Below are 20,984 nucleotides of genomic sequence, written 5' to 3'. Positions count from 1 at the left end.
GAATTCATATCATCACGAAAAGTGACTTGCCCTTCATCCTCGTGCTTCCGAGTGTCAGATTTTTTTCATTTTGGCCTGGTTCAGGTGTCTCCCTATTGGTCATGAAGTCTGCTTAAAAGTTACGGCTCCGATAATTGGCCTCCTTGGATTCCCGCCCAGGAAATTCTGGATTCTTTACAAAGAAATGGATTGCTAGGAACCAATTCAAATTTTTTACATTGATTCCTATGGAAAACACTGCATCGTTTAACGATGTTTCGCTTAACGTCGAGTTTTTCAGGAACGAATCAACAACCTTAAACGAGGACTCACTGTACACACGAAATGTACAGAGTCATAATCCCAAGCTTGGAGAATACTTAAATGAAAAGTGGCATAAATGGGTATTGCTATTTGCTTGGTAATTTTTAAAACCAATGGCATTTCAGCGTAATTATCAAGAAAGTCCTATGTGGCGTTAGACCTCCATAGGACCTTCTTTGCAGAGAGATGTAGTGGAAGAATGTGGACACAGAGTCGGGCAAAAGGATGTCTAGGGAAATAAATAATCAACAACGGCAGGAAACTAAGACGGTAAGGGAGGCTTGTCGGAAAAGACAGTGGATATGTGTTCAATGCCACTCACTTGGTCACCATTCAAAACCTTTGGTTGGGGACATTAGTTTTCCTATTATTTCAAAACATGCATCTATGACCTTTGACACCCATTTTGACCCTCGCTGGTAAAAAAAATTGACAATATGGATCTACGAACTGCAAAACTGACTTGAGCACCCTTTAAAACATATGGTTCGACACTTTGGTCGTCATGATGGCCCGACGTTTCACTCTATGACCTTTGACCCCCATTGTGACCCTCGGAGGTCAAAAAATCAACAATACGGATCTATGAACTACCTAACCGGCTTTGGCACCCTTCAAAACCCCATAAGGCAAATTCAAATTTTTGGTTTGGATCCAAATTGTGAGGTCAAAAGGTCAAAATTGTAAAATTTTGCTTAAACTCAACAAAACTTAGGGCCTTTCCCCATAAGTGTGCCAATTTTCATGAAAATTGCTCGATGGAAAGTTACTAAAATTACAGGTCAAAAATGACACACGACCCTTGGGACAGTATGTTCAATCACATAAATATGATGATATACAGACAGTAGTGCCTCTTATTTCCGATTGATATGAAAACATGGTGCCTAACACTAAAACCTCTCTATAGTGAAACTCCATACATTAAATTGCCCAATTTTTGACCCCCTCCATTAACAACACATAGAGGTTTTACTGAATTTCTGTTTAGCTACCCGGTGGCTAGTTCAATAACAACTGTATATCCATGCCTTGTATAGCACAATTTTGATTAGCGCAATTTCGATAAAGTGCAAATTTGTTCCCCGGGGAAACATTGCAACGCAGTGTAGCCCAATCAAAAAACTTTAACGCTCTCATGATAAAACGTGAACTTCGCTAAGTACACACGAAATTGCTATCATTTTACGTATATTAATAGTATTGCTTGCCTCAAATCTTCTTTTTTGTTTGTATATTAATCGAAATCCATTGCTGAGCAATGGCCAAAAGCATTACTCGTGACTGGGTCTAGATAACTGGCCTACCGATGTAATTTATCTCGTCTCCTTAACAGAACGACGATAGTTAATTAAGATCATTAATTAAGCGTGGAGGTAGTGGAAATGAGTGTTTTTTTAAAGCAATATGGTTTGAGACATAATTGCTGTCATAGGTTATCGGGCGATTGATTTCCAGGCAAAGGGTCCACGCTAAAGCCTTCAAGGTCATCGGTATTCACAGGGGAGAAAAAAAGCAGTGGCCGAGTTGCGTATGGATAGCATCTACACAGAAAAGGGTCCACTATAGAATCTCAACACAATGGCTTCATTCCCTCCCAGCAGTCGTAGGCCCTCTACGTCTCAGGAAAATAGTGCAGCACTAGAAGGTGATTTCGATAGAGCCATACAGAGCAAAAACCAAGAGAAAAATGGCAAAAAATAGGAATACGGGTAGGAAAATCAAGAAGTCATCAAGATAAACTATAAATAAATATGGGATTTCGGGCATAGCTAATAAATGGTTTCATTCGTATCTACAGGAAAGATTTCAGCTGGTTGAAATTTCTCATTTTGATTCATCGGCAAACCTAAAGCTAAATTTTCAGTCTGCCAAAAGAGCAATGAAATCTGGCGTCCCCCAGGGCTCGATACTCGGGCCCCTACTTTTTTTGTTGTATATAAACGACTTACCAAGTTGTGTCCCAGAAGCTGAAACTGTTTTATTTGCAGACGACACTAGTGTATTAATTCAAGGGACTACTCCAGAGTCATTACAATACAAAATAAATTGTACCATGAAATCTTTTCAAAATTGGTTACATGATAATCTGTTGGCCATAAATGTCCAAAAATCTGTGTGCCTAAATTTTAGCAAAGAACAGTGTACATCAGTACAACTTAACGATGCTGACCTCTTATTTGCAGACAATGTAAAATTCCTTGGTGTTGTATTCGAGCCATCCTTAAAATGGTCCTCACACATCAATTCAATAATACCCAAGCTAAGTAAATCTCTGTATCAGCTTAGATATCTTCGCCTTAGCGTAAGCTTTAATATTCTGAAGATGATATATTTTTCTAACTTCCAATCCATACTGGCATATGGCCTCATTTTATGGGGCAGTTCCTGCCTCAGTGCAAAAATTTTTAAATTGCAAAAGCAGGCCATAAGGACTCTCTTCAACCTATCTTATAGAGAGTCCTGTAGACCTTATTTTAGTAAGGCCAGTATAATGCCCCTACCCTCCTTGTATATTTTTGAACTCATTCTGTTTGTTAAAAATAACATGAATTTATATGAGTTAAACTGCAACATTCACCAGCATCATACCAGGTCAAACCTAGATATCCACATCAAAACTAGATCTACCACACTAAATACTGAGGGTCCATACCACAAAGGAGCCAAACTCCACAATTCACTCCCTCATAATATTAAAAAAATCAGCAATTTGTTTAAATTCAAAACTGAGCTAAAAAAATGTTTATTACAAAAACCTTTGTATTCCACTGATGAATTTTATGCTGTATGTAAAGAAAAACTTAAATGAGTTACGTTGTATGTAAGGAAAAACTTAAATGTAAATTAATGTATTAAATATTGTCCTGATGTATCTTTAATTGTCATTTGCATACACACTGTGTTCTATTGCCATTGTTTGTTTGTGTTTTATCCTTTATGTAATGTAACTTGACGAAGCTATGCAATTGTATTGCCTTCAGCGAATAAATTATTATTATTATTATTATTATTATTAAACCTAGAAGAGAAATTGAAAGAGGTCAATTGCTTTGAAAATGGAGAGCATCAAAGCGATATTATGCGGAAGTTTGAACTCATGATGCCTTATTCTGAACAAAGACGAATTTAAAACATCAGTGACCTCAGCCGCACCAACTTCAAACAAGTGGTCACCACATATGGAAAGTTCATTGTGAATCTGTACAAAAAGACTAGGGTGGTAATTGCTCCGAGACGTTTAGTGAAAGCTCCGGTTGGTTCCAGAATTTTAAACGGCAAGCAGGTATTTTCAGTGCAGCGATATCAGGTGAATCTGCAAGTGTTGAAGGCGCAGCCACCGCAACATTTTCTGATGAACTCCATCCTTTGATTGAAAGTGGCTCCTTTCCCCCTCAACTAGTTTTTTGTGCTGACGTGATGATATTTTTTTGGAAAATAATGCAATCCCCTTCATTCATTTTCAGGGAAGGAAACCCTGGGTCAAGTTTCAATGCATTTAAGGATTATTTCACGTAGCAGCTAGTGCCACGGAGGACTTCAAATTAGAATGATTTATCATTCTTAAACTCTGCTAGCTATGAAATGACATTCAAAGCAGCATTTGCCTGTCATTTCGATGAGTGAAAAAAGGGCCTGGGTGACACAATAATTGTTTTTAGACTGGTTTGAAAAGTCTTCAACTGCCGGCAATACATTACGACCCCTTGAGATAGCAGATGTTAGCCCATCCGCACGACAGGAGGGAATTTCAAAAGCACGTACGAATTTTTTTTAACATGAATAAAATTCTTTGAATGCTTGCCTACTATCTTTAAAGATATTTTAAACTATAAACATTTATATAAATAAGGTTTTCTAAGGCTATTTATGGGAATTTATATGGTTTAGAGGAAATTCGATACCCAACACCTATGCTACCAGGAACGCATCCCTATTTCCCCAATGTTAAAACACTCTCATAACGCAAATTCGTACAGCACAAAGACCCCAAGGAACGCATCCCTTGCGCTATACAAGGCATGGGTGTGATGGCACTCAACCATTCCTGAGTCGAAAGGAACTGCCTTATCTTTAATGTTTTGAATTTGACTTTGATGATTATGTGACGATTGACGATGCGAGTTATTCTCAGAGGGCATTTACAGTAACTCCCATTCTGTTTAATAATAAACGCTTGCCACCTGGCAGAGATAAGCTAATAGCTATTCAAGGTCCAACCATGTTTCATTTAAACCCACTGAGTTACAAGTAGGGTCAGTTTTGATCAGCGTGCGGCGTACTCAACTGTCCCCCGGCTCAATTCGTCCTGCAGACAAGGGATTAACGCTTAAGATTTTTAACAGCTCATTTAGCCATTATTTTGCTGGTGCGATGGAAAACAGAACCTTGGAAAATTTCTTAAAAGCCTTCTGTTAGAGATTGATATTCTGTAGTCAATAATTCCCAATTAATGATCATATACTATAATTACAATTAATATCTAATAAACAACATCATTCATTATTCAAAAATTGCATCATTCTTTTTAAAACTAATTATTCTTTATTGAAACATTTTTGTAATGAGCAAACAGTACTCCCGCTCCTGTGACTAAAATCGACACGCATACCACAATCTTCTCGTAGAGCAGTTCTCTTATAAGTCTTATAAGTGAGGTATTTTATCTCATTGGACTGAAAAAATATGTTTCTGTAAGTGTCACCATGACTTGCATTCCCACCATGGTTAGCTGTAGAGCTAGCAGATACATACATACAGCCCTTCCTCCCACCCCTCCCTGCATCCGGTGAAGAAGGGCTGGGAACTGCAAGCTGGCGGATACGTTGGTGGGAAGAAGACACGACGTTGAGTTGGTTTGGAGACGACTAGCGGGATGGATGTATCTGAACGCGAATAAAGAGAAGTTATGGAAAAGACCGGGACTTTGTTATTAATTCCTTAATTCCCTTCCTCACGTTTCCCCTGCGGCCTCCGGCGGACCCGAGAGAAGTTACATTTCTTTCTGAGGTCGTTGTTTAAGAGAAAATTTTCATAACCAAGGTTGGAAATACATGGGTTCATATGGGGTTATTCACAGGACCAAAAAAAATTGGCGTATAAGTGAGGTCATTGTATTACTGAGGGTCGTATAACCGAGGTTCTACTATGCGTTAAAATATTTTTTTCCATAAGTTTTTGCTATTTGAGTTATAGAAAAGAAATTTCCTTCATAAAGGAGCATATGTGTGCCCATTGAAATAAATCATAAAAAATTTGATAGTGCAATTTTTATGATTTGGCAACAATGCATCAGTCAGCATATGGAAAATAACATGAGTAACAAATCTACATGAGAGCCCATACTGCCAACTAAATGTGGAATGCTCAATAAATATATGTACACACATTATTTTATCATAGCTTACCTTGATAATAGGACTCCAGTTGAGTACAGAGGAGCTCATGAAAACCATTCCCATTCGAGAGACTGTTGCAGGTGAAGCATTGTCAACATTATCTGGCTCGAACAATATTTTGCTGTTGGGTGCCATCACAATGCGGTCACCATTGGCCAGAGTTAATGTTTTATTGTCATCAAGGACAGAATTGAGATTCTCAATCCACACAGCATCCACAGGGCCATCCAAAACCAGCCAAACGTAATCACTTTTTTTGACCTGGAAGATAAACAGGAACTGCATTCACTGATTGAACTTGTCTTATACTCTCATTTCTTTGACAGATTGTGCATTATTTATCTTTATTCCAGTGTGGTTTTAATGTTTCTTTACTCTGGATACATATATTTCATGCAAAGCTTCCGTCACTAGCCTCTAAGACCACTCTATAGCATGTGTAAGGCAGATGAACCTTACACATGCTATAGAGTATATGAATGCCCAATTATGTACTTAATGTCGGCATCAAAATGATGTGCCACTGTACTTTGCAAATTTATATCTCGACTTCAGTGCAAGCCTTAATAATGAAAAATATGTCATTTTAAAGGAAATTTTATTCTCGATTCTAATTTATTTTTTGATTAATGAAAAATTCAAAAATCAAGTGCTTTTCTTGTGCTCTTTGAATTGGCATTAGCTTTCCAAACCCTGCTGCTTACACGAAAAGAAGGCAGAGCAACATTTCATATGTTATTTCATAGGAGTTTAGTGTTTTTGTCTGTGATTAAGGCTTTCCAGCTAAGTATTCATGATGGATTTTTAGCATTTGCAGCAGGAAGGGAATCGGATTTCCTTCTCTGCTAATGCAGCGTTGACAAATTCAACAGCACGGCTCATAAGCTTAAGAGGGCATTGGTCAAACCAATCTTGTTATTGTTGACTTATGATGATGAACACACATTGAAATGGTCTTTGTGGCATTTATACTTTATTTTGCTTTGCAAAAATTTTTGGCCTGCTAGTCAAAATTAATTAACTTCTTTTTCCTACCACTTGGAAGTACATATAATTAAATTCTTGCTTGCCTACTTATATGACTTTTTTAGCATTCTAGCAAGAAAAATCCATCCATAAGTCTTAGATTCCCATTATTGACTCATTAAGCCACACTTAAACATTCGATAGCAATCTTATTGCACATGATTCTACCCTAAGAAGGCGTAGTTGAATGCTTGAGCATCACGGTCAATGAAAATGACCGCATCGGTCATTCATTTGTTCTCGGATAGTGCTCAAGAGAATTGTAAGTGGAAACTTTGACTTTAATTAGCCTACTGACCTGAATTCAGAAAACTTATTATTAGAGGTCCGCGAGACGCGATATCGTGAAATAACGCGAAACAACACAAAATAAAGCGAAATCGGTAAATGAAAACAAAATTTTGTGTTTTTTGTCTATTTAGGTGAATTAACGAAAAAATCAGATCTAACGACTCATAATCTATTATAGCCTATGCCTTCATTGTTTAACGCCTCCGATATTCATTTGCTCTCTCTCATTGCGTAAAAATTGTTACCATTTCTATGGATAAAATTAGCTTGTTTAGTCTTGCGCATGACACATCTGCATAATATCGCGCACTGCAGTGATTTCTCCGCCAGAATTTGCTGTTAAATTTATCACAGCCTCACTTTTTGATTCCCATGTATCAATCCTGAAATATTTATTGCGGTGCTTTCTCACCTGAAGAATTCCATATTATGAATTAAAAAGTGCTGAAAGAAATTTAACGCAGCCGCGGAAGAGTGGAAATACAAGCTCAAGCGCCTGGTACGAATCGATGCCGAGCAGTAATTCCAGTGATTCACCACGACGCATTAGACAGCGTTATTGGATAACTTGTTGCAGGAAAACCTTGAGTGTGGGTCAAATGTAACAATTATATTAACTTAAACACGGCCGCTGGCTGGGAACGGGCTGCCGTTCACGGCACGGCCCACAGCACGGCAGAGAGTCGTCTCATCTGAAAGCGGCCTGAATTTCACGGCATCGTGACATGAACGGCGGCCGGCGAAAAGTCGTTTCGTCAGAAAGCGGCCTCAATGTAGCACTGACTGTATTTCATGCCTTAGACGGTGCACCGCCAGGCTTGATTGAAATGGGCGCCGTTGTGACCATGGCGGCCGTCAATGGCACCGTGCCGTCAACTGCGAGAATCGATTCGATTAAAGACATCCATAGACATGTATGGTTAATTGAAAGCAAGAAGTGATAGCAGTTGGGGGAAGGAAGGAACAGAAAGGATAGGAGGTTCTCCTTGTAAGCGGACGTCGGATATTCAGCTCTCCACTGAGCTTCAATGCAAAAAAAATCATTTCAACATTGGTCAAATCTAATTCTGCAGGTGAAAAATTGTCTCATTCTAGATGTTTCAGGATCGATGAATGGGAAATAATTTTTCAAGTTTCTTTGAATAGTATGATGTTTAGTTATGTGTGCTTCTTCCACTGCCTTTTCTGACCGATTGGCAACAGCTGCAATCAAAACTAAGCGATGTTGTTGTATCTAACTGCTGTCCTATCTTCCCCTAACACCTGGGTGAACGGTATCAAAAGGGAGCCCACGACATGAAACATTTCGGTCAATTTGTAAGTTATACAGTACTATGGTTATACCGCAGCTACCCAGCACTCAGTTTGAAAACACCATTGTGACTGGTGGTGTTATGCAGTTGTACTGTTTTTTTTTTAAATTGTGGTTCCATTTTTAAATATCGAACGAAGGAAAGGAATTTTAAAATGCCAAAAGCTAATGATACCATTCATACCAGGGCAAGTGAATACAGCTCAGAAGGATTTTATGTGAAAGACAGAGTATTACTGTGTAAAGTTTGCGGTAAAAGATTTTAATTTGAAAGATGTGACACTTTGTTAAAGCACATCAGTAGCGATAAACATAAACATGTGAAAAAAAAGGGGACCCGCTAAATGACAGCTATCATTTGAACACACAGTCAATCAGTCAAAAAAAGCAAAGGAGGAGCTTGTTGCTACTACTGAAGCATTTTTAAAGGCTTTATTTAGTGTACAGAAACTTGACAATCCAAAAATTCTGGAATGGCTTTCAAAGTACAGTGGAAGCCCCTTATAACGACAGCTGTTGGGAATAGAAAAATCTGTCGCTATAGTGAGTTGTCGTTGTTACCGAATGCAATCTCATCGTCACAAAAAAATCACTCATCAGGCGTCACCACGGCTGTTTCTGCTGACAGGCGAAAATTGCAGCATGATAGCCATTTTAAATCATTATTTTGAACATTTAATTCACTAATGATCATATTCACATGCAATCTATGATCAAATCATATGTAATTATGCAGGATGCTACAAGCCGAGGCATTAAGAAGTCGATTTTAAAAGTCCCAGCTTCAGACTCACTCGTACTGAACTGTGCATTATGAGCTGTTATTATCCTTATTTCTTGGATGCTCCAAATATACATGTCATAACTACCAGTTATGGCTATGCATCAGACTATTAAATGCTAAAACTTCGGAATCTGTTCAAAAATTCATACCTTCTATCTTTCCGAGTAGTAATGAAAATGATGGGTGACTGCTGCAATAGGGTGACGAAAGGAGCGTGATAAAATTTTAGGGTTCCACATGAGCATTGCAATTCTATCTTTTTCAGGTTTACGGCGGAATGAAGGTGGAAGTAATCTTCTTATGCTTCAAGTCTGCCTGTATGAATGGTTTACTATCGTGTTTCAAATCAACCGACTCAAATGCCATCGGAATCATGAAACCGAACAGCATTACGGCATCTAAAAGCATATTAGTCATATCAATTATCTTCGGTGGAAAGGGTGAAACACTGTTTCAAATAAATAGAAGGACAAATGATAAATGAAGTCCACTCTTTGTCTGTCTGTTAGCAATATTTATGTTTCGTAGAGATTCACGCAATCAGATGCAATATCAGCGGATGTAAAGACCTCTAGCGGGAGTAGCGAACACTTTTTGATAGGAATGCTGACTGGAACTGAAGAACGCTCGTAGTGTTAGGCGGCAATAACACAATTTTAACGTTTCTTAGTTCTATTGGTGGGTGGGCTGGGCAATTGTCAATGAATAATAGTATTATTTTATTCCTTTCACCAATCCTGGCATCAAACGCTCATAACCACTGCGTGAAGATAGCAGCCGTCATCCAAGCATTTTTATTTGCTTCGTAAGTGCAAGGGAGAGTTTTAACTCCCTTAAAACATAGGGAATGGGCGGATTTCCCCACCACGAACGGTTTTAACTTATCCGAACCATCCATATTGGCGCATAAAAGAACAGTTACGCGGTCTTTACTTTTCTTCCCTCCTTTGCAGGGGTCCGTTCGAGTGGCGAGAGTTTTGTCCGGGAGAAGGTTAAAAATATATGCCCGTCTCATCCGCGTTGTAAATATCGCAGGGGCTGTAATTGTCCAAATAGTCTTTAAGGACCGGAGCCCAGCCTTCCACAGCATTAACATCAACACTTGATGATTCACCGGATAGTTTGTGAAGGGATATCCCCTTCCTATTTTTAAATCGTGCAAACCATCCATCCGAGCACTTAAAATTGTCTTCACCAAGCCTCTCACACAAATACTCAGCTTTAGCCTTCATCATTGGGCCGGTGATAGGAATCCCTGCGGCTCTTTGCTGGCAAAACCACGAGAAAAGAGCAGTTTCTAGCTGTGGATGCTCTCCGGGCCGCAGGTGTTTTTGGGTGCTTGGACGCCCTTCTTTAAGCACTGCCGAACGAATTTGTTCTTTTTTCTTTAAAATAGTGAACAATGTCGATGTATTAATTCCAAATCGCCTCGCTATTTCACTCTTTGAACACTCTCCACTTTCACAATCTGCAATAATTCTCATTTTAGTTTTTAAATCCAAGGACTTGCGTTTACCAGCCATGGTGCAAGCAGACGGGCGGAATAATTTTTAATCTCACTGCGGAGGCGCGGGAGGGAGATGACAAAAGAGCAATGAAATGTGTACTCGAGAAATTTATTAAGGAAAGAAGAATAGGAGAATACGGAACATGTAGACGTCGACGTTGGCGGAAAAAATGCCGTTTTAAAAGCATTGAATTCCAGAGATGTGGCACGTGGTCAAAAAGTCAACCTGTTGTAATTACGAATGGCGCAAGAGAGGAATCGAGCCATTATCGCTAATACGACTTTATTTTACATTTAAATCATAGGGTTTAAAATGGTTCCTTGGGTAGCTGTCGCTAATTCGAGCTTGTCGCTATATCCCGTACTCGTTATAAGGGGCTTCCACTGTATATATAAGGTAGTAGGGATTTGCCGTTTGCCGATCATATTCGCCAAGACTACATACTTGAACTACTCATATGCTTTGGACCAATATATGTAACTTGAACCATTTCCTTGATTTAGTTTCATCAGAAATTTTGTACAATCGAAATTGTGTTAACTGTTAAGTAAAATGCTTAATAAAAGTATAAGTATTCATGACAGGTGTACCATAAAATAATAAAACGCCTATAAACATGGAAAAATTGTAGCATTATAATAACACCGCCAAGATTTTCTATACGTAACACCAAAAACACATGATTTTATAACGAATTTTAGCAAAAAATAAAACCACTTTCACGGACCTCTAGTTATTATCCATGAAATGTAATCCGGTTAAATAAGCAATTGCTTGGAATATGTAAGTGGAAAATACCCTATTATACGTGCATTGTTCTTGCCATGTCCTATACCTATGTTCCTCTGTCACACTTCAACACATGATCTTTTAGACAAATTTAATTATTATCATCATCATCACACAATGGGAAAAAGAGGATAACACCAATGGAAAGGTATAAGGCCCCGGGTACGATACGAGCGGCGCCGCTCTGAAATCGGGCCTCATTCAGTTGCGTGTAAATCCATCGAGGGTGGGTACGATATGTTTGAGCGGCGAGCGACAGTGAGCGGCACCACCCAGTGCCGCTCATGGTTCCAAGTCCAGACCGATTTCTTTTCCACTGCCGCTCAGTAGATTCATCCTTCAGTGTAGTTGAAAATGTAAGCGGAGAAACAACAAAGTGGTGAGAATACGGCCAAACAAAGGAAGACTGAAGTTAGAAAAGGTGAGAAACCTGAGCGGTTGGAAAATTGCCGCTCGTATCGCACCCGAGGCCTAATGGGTGTAACAGCCCATCTTGTGCCACACAAATCCTCTTTATGCAATACAGTGGAAGCCCCTTATAATGACAGCTCTTGGGAACAGAGAAATCTGTGGTTAATAGTGAGTAGTCGTTGTTACTGAAGGCAATTGAATCACCTCAGAAAAATCACTCAACAGGCTTCACTATGGCTGTTTCTGCCGAGAGGCGAAAATTGCCGCATGATAGCCGTTTAAATCATACTTTTGAACATTTAATTCACTAATGATCATATTCACCTACAATCTATCATCAAATCATATGTACTTATGCAGGGATCTATATGCCGATGCATTAAGAAGTCGATTTTAACAGTCCCAGCATCAGACACTCTCGTACTGAACTGTGCATTATGAGCTGTTATTATCCCTATTTCTTGAATGCTCTAAATACATATATATGTCATAACTACCATTTATGGCAATGCATCAGACTGTTAATTGCTAAAACTTCGGCATCTGTTTAAAAATTCATACCTTCTATATTTTTATGAAGAAATTCACAGTTTTTATTCACCGAATATCTTTGCCTCTACTAATAACACCAGAATTACGGCATCGAAAAGCATATTAGTCATATCAATTATCTTTGGTGGAAATGCATGAAAAACTGTTTTGAATAAATAGAAGTACAAATGAAAGATAAGTCCACAATTTGTCTGTCTGTGAGCGCAATATATTAAGTTTCGTAGAGATTCACGCAATCAGACGCAACATCAGCGGGCGTAGATACCTCTAGCGGCAGTAGCGCACACTTTTTGATAAGAATACTGGCTGGAACTGACTTGGCTACCTGCGGCAGGGTGAACACTATTTTAGTCACTGATATTCATGCAAAATAACACATTTACACTATTCATTGGGCTTTGAAATCAATCACATTGGATTTTGTCAATATATTTCACTCTCGAAAACAATAGAAACAGCATATGATAGAACATTAAAAACATTTGTCATTCGCATCCACAAAACTTCATGCACTTAATTACACACTACAACGTATAAATGCGATAATAAAATAAATATTCTTCTCCAACTACTTATTGGAAGATGTAAATAAAACAGGTTAAAACTAGAGATGTGCGAATAGTATCTGTGAATACTCGAATAACTCTAATGCTAGAAAGTATTCGATATTCGAGGTCTCGAATAGTTATGGGAAAAGTACCGCCTCGAATACTTTGAATTTCGCGTCGTACAATGTCGCACGCACGTCGTTGGTAGTTGACTCGGAAAAATGTAGAGAACTCTAGTCTTTTAGTGCATGCAGCGCCGTTTTAGGCAAGTTGACAAACTACATCAAATTCGCTGGTTAGAGTGGTGAAAAGAGTTCGACGTGGGGAACATAAATTGATCCGCGTGAAAAAATCCGAAAATCCCCGGTTTCCCCCACTGGGAAAACCTCAGTGCCGTGGGGTAGTAACTACGTAGCACAATTCCCAAAATCCGCTTCCCCCTCCATCCATCAGCCTTCGACCCCTCCTCCTACGCTTTCCTCCTCTTCGAAATCAAACAAAAGGCCCCAGCTCACGCAAGTTTCGTATAAATGAGACGAAGTGTTTACCATGTGTTATTTATGGCTAATAAGGACAGGCACTCTTGAATCTTTTCCAGGAGATGAAACTACCATAGGGAGAAACTCAGTGCCGTGGGATAGTAACATTGGCACATTTCCCACGAATTGCTATCCCCCTCCATTCAGCACTCGCCTCACCCACTCTGATGCTTTCCTATTCTCCGAAATCAAACAAAAGGTCCTCGCTCGCGCAGGGATCGCATTACGAAGACCTAAGCTTCGAAAAATCAAGTTACAAGAGAACAATTGAGACATGTTTCACGCCCTCCCCCCTTTTCTCACCCAATGACCTTTTCCTGGCTACCTGCTTCGAAGTTCCCCATTTCTGGAGGCCAACTGCTGCATGAGCACCGTGGGATAGTTACATTAGCTTATTTCCCAAGACCCGCTATCCCCCTCAATTCAGCACTAGCCCCCCCTCTGAGGCTTTCCTCTTCTCCGAAATAAAGAAAGGTTCCAGCACGTGCAGGGATCATATTACGAAGACCTTAGCTTCAAAAAAAATATCAAGTTACATGAGAACAAAAGAAATGGGTTTCGCGCCCCCCCCCCCCTTTTCTCACCCACTGACCTTTTTCAGCCTGCCTGCTTCTAAGTTTCGAGTTTCTGGAGGTCAACTGCTGCATGAATCACCTATTAGCCCAAAAGGTGTCTAACAATGACTTTCGGCAACTGATATTACACCTTTGTTGGATTGAAGTATTAGTAATGTGCGCATAATTTAAAAAAGAATAAGACCAAACACGACGCATTTCTGACTTCATTTAAGCATTTTATGCAAGAAAATAAATGTCGAAATAGGACGGAGACTGGCATTCCGGCGAGACTCGATATGAGCAGCAGAGCTTCTCGGAAGTTGATGCGGTATTTTTTTTTCCGAAAACATATATCAAGTTACAATTTATGAGTGATGCTATGAATCTTTATTGCTACAGTCCCAGACGAAGGGATATTTTCTCAGGATATTTGGTTTCTCCCTGATAGCAATTCCAATTCATCTTCTTATCTCGTGAGAACTCCCAAAGATGGACTGAAAATAATTGAAGAAAATCCGGTGGAGAAGAGCTTGTATTTTGTAAAATGCCTCAGATTGTCAGCTAGCACTAGGCAGCAGGAGTGGACATAAAGCGATGTTAGTTGAATTAATTATATGCCCAATTGTTTCCATAAAATTAAAATATTCCATTAATCAGCTAAATTCCTTTAAAGGAAATCAAAATTACTCCCCACATCTTGTGTTGCCCGCTGCATAGGCAACCGAGTCAAACATTCCAGCATTCATCGTTTAGTATTCGAGGTATTCGAAATTCGAGGTATTCGAATATTCGAGCAAGGATTTAATATTCGAATATGATATTCGAGTTCGAGAAATCTGCTATTCGACCCATCTCTAGTTAAAACCACAGAGCTTTGAAAAATGACTAGGTTACTTCTCCATAGATAAATGGTCAATAAGGTTATTCTAATGACTCTAAAAAAACTGCGTAGATAAACATAAATATATTCTGGAAAATCATATTCAGCTTTAGCCTTCATCATTGTGCCAGTGATAGGAATCCCCGAGGCTCTTTGCTGGCAAAACCACGAGAAAAGGGCAGTTTCTAGCTGTGGATGCTCTTCGGGAGGCAGATGTTTTTGGGTGCTTGGACGGCCTTGTTGAAGCACTGCCGCACGAATTCGTTCCTTTTTTTTAAGATGGTGAACAATGTCGATGTATTAATTCCAAATCGCCTCGCTATTTCACTCTTTGAACACTCTCCACTTTCACAATCTGCAATAATTCTCATTTTAGTTTTTAAATCCAAGGACTTGCGTTTACCAGCCATGGTGCAAGCAGACGGGCGGAATAATTTTTAATCTCACTGCGGAGGCGCGGGAGGGAGATGACAAAAGAGCAATGAAATGTGTACTCGAGAAATTTATTAAGGAAAGAAGAATAGGAGAATACGGAACATGTAGACGTCGACGTTGGCGGAAAAAATGCCGTTTTAAAAGCATTGAATTCCAGAGATGTGGCACGTGGTCAAAAAGTCAACCTGTCGTAATTACGAATGGCGCAGGAGAGGAATCGAGCCATTATCGCAAATACGAATTTATTTTACATTTAAATCATAGGGTTTAAAATGGTTCCTTGGGTAGCTGTCGCTAATTCGAGCTTGTCGCTGTATCCCGTAATCGTTATACGGGGCTTCCACTGCATATAACCATAGTAATAATGCAGAAACAAAACGATTTCCTTTCTGATAGTATTTGATGGTTGAGTAATTTACCTTTTTTTCCTCTTCAATTAGTCTTTTTAACTGAATTCTCAAAATATTTAAAATTAAAGTCACAAAGCTTGATTCAAGAAATAGCAATGAAATGAAGGAATTATTTCAATCAATAATGAAATACTGAAAATAAATTGACCTTCAGTGTGCGACGCCACAAGGTGGAAAATATTCCATCAGTCCAGTCATTTGTGGCCACATCCAACCTTCCAAACATTTGGGGGGCAGTGATGGCCTGTGACAAGAGAAAAACAACCACAAGTTAGAAAGGAAACAAAAGTCTCAATAAACGATTTAAGTTTTTCCTGGTGAATACTTCTGACAAATATTTCTCGGGTTTGCATCCAGGTAGGTCAAAAGACCTACAGCCAATCGGACGACACCTGAGCCGCATTGTTGTCTCCGTAAACGGTCGATCCTGTTCAGTGTGAAATTGAACTTCATTCAAGTAACACAGCCTTGAGGATGGAAGGCAAGTCGTCTTCCGAAACGTCGGCTTACATAAAAGCTTTAACCTGGATGCAAACCCGAGAAATATTTGTCAGAAAAGTCTCAATGAATATACTCCACTAATTGAACAATATTAAATGCACTAAAAATCTACATGATAGGAATGAGAGAGTGGGCGTGTTGTTTTGACACATCCCTTCCCCTCACTTCTTTGGCTCTCTCACCGACATCTTGACATCAATCACTGTCCGTTGTACAAAGCAATCAGAAATTCAGACAGCATGGCAATAAAACTATTCAACAAGTTATCTTTCAGTGCCCAATTAGTGAAGTTGTGATACATTTCAACGTGAGATAGACAAATGGGAGACAAACGTGCTTGCCCACTCTATTCTATTTACGAATTTCATACTTACACTCAATTCCACTTTGAAATTATTTTCATGTTAATCATACATATTCACACTGAGTGTTGGTTTTTATCTTTTAAGTTATTATTGGTCTTTATAAAATTAACCCCAAACATAACCTGGCAATTTAATATTAATTTTTATTAAGAATGATTGGATCCAAATTTTTTTTGGAACCCGGATCAGATCCTTGATTTTCAGAGCCCGGATCTTCAGATATTTTCCCGGATCCAAATGAATTTTCAAATTCCTACCATAAAACGAAGTTATTATTCAAGTTTCTTCCAGGTACGTACAAGGTGTGATCAAAAAAAGACAGGACTGATTTTATAACTTGTTTATTTCGACGGATACAGCTTAATTGAACTTGTCACCCTCAAAGTACATGCCTTGACTCATGACACACCTTTGCCAATGATTCTTCTAGCTCAAGAACCCTGCCTTGTAAGCCGCCTTGGGGATCCTCTACAGTTCTACCGTACAATGAGTTTTAATGTCAGCAATAGAGTTGAATCGGTGCCCATTCAAGGTTGATTTTTAACTACTGAAACAAAAAGAAGTCTAATGCAGCTATTTCTGGAGAATAAGGTGGCCACGGGATCACAGAAGTTCTGGTCTGTTCCAATCAGCATGTGAGCCGGTGCGGTACCGAGGTGGAAACGCCATCATGAGGGACAAATTTTGATCCGAGCGCGTCATACCCAAAATGTCGATCAAAATTGTCAGACAGTAACTAAAACTAATGCTCACTTTTTCAGCTACTTCCACTACATTTAAAAAACAATTTTTCCGCACCAAATCATTCACCAAGTTGACATGGTTGAGGTCTGTCGATGTGGAACCAAAATCAAATACCTTGGTGTAATAATAGACACATTTAATATGGATCTCACACTAACCCCCAATAGCTTACAACGTCTTCATTACATCATCTCTGTGGTGCCACGCCTGCGCCAAGGTGATATCCCAAAGGCAGCGGGATTCGTGTCTTGGTGCGTCTACATTCTTAACTTACCCTACTTCCTCATCAAGGATGTGGCAACGAGACGCACAAAATGGCCATCGATCTTATGGGATGAAAAAATTTGGCAATCGCCAATTCTTTCTCGCCCCGCAAAATCGCCCCGCTCTTTCTCTAATTATTTCTTCAATTTTGATGTTTACGTGGATGCAACTCCCTTCCAAGTGGCGTGGACTATCCCGGCAAGAAGCCTGACCGAGATATGGAGCCTTCCTGAGACATTAAGCATTTACGAAGCGGAATGCTGGGCCGCGCTGATGGCGGCCATCCACGCGGCTACCATTTTACCTGAATTTTCTAATATCATTGTTCACTCAGATAATATGGCTGTTGTTCATGCGCTAGAGAAAGGAAAAGGCATTATATTTTATGTAACTGAAATTATATACCTGTTTATTAAATTAATAAAGGATAAGTCACGCAATGTGACCTGGCGGTACATCCCGACTGCCGAAAATCCGGCCGACCGTCCTTCCCGGACCGTCCTGCCTCCCTATGCCTGCTCGGCCGCCTATTCGCCAGCGATCGGGTGGGTATATTGGCAGGACGACACCTGGTTAGGGCAGTTGGTCGGATGACGGCAACGGGAGGTGCCGCCAGATCTCTCCCCGTTTGCGAATCTTCATCTGTCAAGGTTCTGTCCGATTTAGAACAACTATACCTCTCAAAACACTTGCTTCTACTCATAGATTGATTAACTAAGTCTAAATGAATCATTCCAAATGTCTCCATAACATTTTTGACAAGGTTGAAACAAAATTGCATGCACACAGGCTGTTCCTTCATTACTGCTTTTGCACGCGGGAAAAAACAGGTTGTGACTCATACTACTGCTGCTTAGCAACGTGAAGTAAAGAATTAATTTTAAAAAACGCAATACCTCTCGTTTTAGTCGTCAGATGTGTTGCAATATGTCCCTTTTTGTTTCCTTTTTATCCGTTGAACGGTTTGCGCAGAAAAAAATCAGTCCAGTCTTTTTTTTATCACACCTTGTACAAACAAAGGAATGCTTCTTAAATTTACATGCACATTTTAATATTTTTACTGATTCAAAATCATTTTTATGAGCTTTCAAATTATTTTATAAAAGCAATAAAATCTTTACACGCTCAGGATCTAAACTGTCACGCTTATGTATGGAAATGAAAATAGGTTTCAATCCTCGGATAAACCATTGACTGAATTTTAATATTCCCTACATAAGTTTCCCCCAAATTTTGTCACTTTCTCATTATATACTGACTTGTATTTCCCCACAAATGCTTCAGTTGCGGTGAGGTGAATTTTGCACTTCCTCGCGATAGTTTCCCGTCATTGTACATGCACATGGTTATCTTTATGTTGATAAAAACATTTCTACATAATGAAAGATATTTTTAATGGTACGCATATCATTAAATTAAATTGTAACTGCACAATCTGCAACACAATTAACAATGTTTAGAACAACAATAGCGTCACGTGCGATGAGTTGTGGGAGAACAAGATGACCGCTAAGCAAGAGGAAGGGGTGGGCAGCAGAAGCGCTTACAGAATAGGAGGACTTCAAGGAGGGGAGTACTTAGTTGTTTGAAAGCGGCCTACGTGGCCGCGGCCATAGAAGGAGGAGATATCCTCCTCCTTCTATGGCCGCGGCTACAGAATGTTACAATGTTGGCGAGAGCGACAAACTGACGAACCCTTACATGCGCGAGTTAGCAAGTAACTTTCAAAAGAAAAAAAAAACATGGACGCCATGAAATCGGAAAGTAATATATGCGTTTTTAAAACTTTTTTTCACTTTTTGGCCATGAATACGCTGCAGACCATTTCGGCTTTGGGCGCCAAATTCAAATCCTCGCCACAGTTCCGAGCCGGTTGCAAAGCACCGACTTTATGCGATCGGTTCTTGATACCGGTTTTTAAATAGACCTTGAAGTGACGGGGTATTTTTTATCGGCAATGGTAGAAAATATCGCGCCAAATTCGCAGAAAAAGTGCTTAAACACGAAATTTCGCGGAACCCAGTGAATTTCGCTCAGCCTTGGAAATTTCGCGTTATAATTCGCGTTTCGCGGTTCGCGAAAATTCGGTGCCCCTAGTGATAGGTGATTCGTGACTTTTAACTCTACTTTCATGCCACTTCATCACCTTGAGATGTGGTTCACACCTACACAGCATTTGCAGTGAAGAGAAAGTCTTGGTTGACTTTATGAAGAAGGGATCATGTATTCACACGAGCAACTTCAATCAAACAATGTACCTTAGGGTTCATCCTCATTTCCTTGTGAGGGAAGCCGATTTCAGTCAATGACTTCATGAGCATGTGGATGCAGGATGTCTTGCCAGCGCCAGTTGGTCCCATGGTCATGAGGCCGTGACGCACAAGAGACGTCTCGTATAACTATTAGAAGACATTAATGAATTACAATTTGCATTATATACCTTCCTCTGTATCTCAATTATACATGCATACAAATAACACTGAGACTTTAATTCAAGACATTTTATCACCCATGCTGGATACCATTGTAAATATGTAATTTAAATCAAAATTAGGCAAAATGCGAAGACCTTTTGAGCAGTTTGAAAGAATCGAGTTTTACCATGGTCTATGTTGAAACTTGGCTCAAATCGCAAAACGGACATCAAGAATGTAGTATAGAACTAGTTTCCACACTGTTTTAAGCCCTCAAGCGTGACTTTAAATGCCAGTGGTCATTCTCTCCACATGTGCCATGCAGCATATGCATCCTCTGAACGCCATACCTCAAGCGTTTGCAACACATCATAGACATCCAAATTTTTCATAAAGAATGTCTATCTCTTATGCTTCCATACACGTTCTTTTAATGAGCATATTTGTGAGACATATCTACCTGCCTTCATTCTGTGACTCTTTGTTGTCTATCATTAACGCTAACGCTATTAGATACAATTTTCAAGATGCAAAAAAAGATTATAAGATGTATAATGAGTAAGCCTTATACTTATTCTTGTAAACCCTTATTCAAAGAACTGAATTTGTTAACAATGCCTTGTATATATATATACCAACTATGTTTACTGATAAAAGAGAATATTAATGATTTACCAATTAATAATGATGTACATGAGCACCTAACTAGGTCTCATCGCCACATCCATGTTACCCTCCATAAAAAACGTATAACAGCAAAAAGTCCCATTGCAATGGAATCAAAAATATTTAATTTCCTTCCTAAAGGTATTAATTTGATTAATTCTAACAGGGAATTTAAATCTTCTTTAAAGAAATTTTTAATTAATAAGTGCTACTACAGTGTAAATGAATTTTTAAATGACAAATGAACTCTGACCATTTTTACATTTTAAGTGTTATGTTGATTACT

General features: G+C 39.2%; 1 protein-coding gene across 1 annotated transcript in view; it reads right to left on the bottom strand.

Annotated features, from left to right (window-relative positions):
• Nucleotides 1–20,984, bottom strand: part of LOC124166854 (dynein axonemal heavy chain 8) — a 424,156-nt gene that overhangs the window by 202,928 nt on the left and 200,244 nt on the right. The window contains exons 36-38 of the mRNA XM_046544564.1: nucleotides 19,877–20,017; nucleotides 15,893–15,988; nucleotides 5,712–5,963 (exon numbers count right to left, since the gene is read on the bottom strand). Of these exons, the coding sequence (XP_046400520.1) occupies nucleotides 5,712–5,963; nucleotides 15,893–15,988; nucleotides 19,877–20,017 (489 nt within the window). The remainder of the gene's footprint in view (nucleotides 1–5,711; nucleotides 5,964–15,892; nucleotides 15,989–19,876; nucleotides 20,018–20,984) is intronic.

Source organism: Ischnura elegans, chromosome 10, assembly GCF_921293095.1.
Source record: "Ischnura elegans chromosome 10, ioIscEleg1.1, whole genome shotgun sequence".
Lineage (NCBI taxonomy): Eukaryota > Metazoa > Arthropoda > Insecta > Odonata > Coenagrionidae > Ischnura > Ischnura elegans.
The sequence above is the reverse complement of the archived record's forward strand: the minus strand, read 5'-3'. Positions and strand labels throughout refer to the sequence as shown.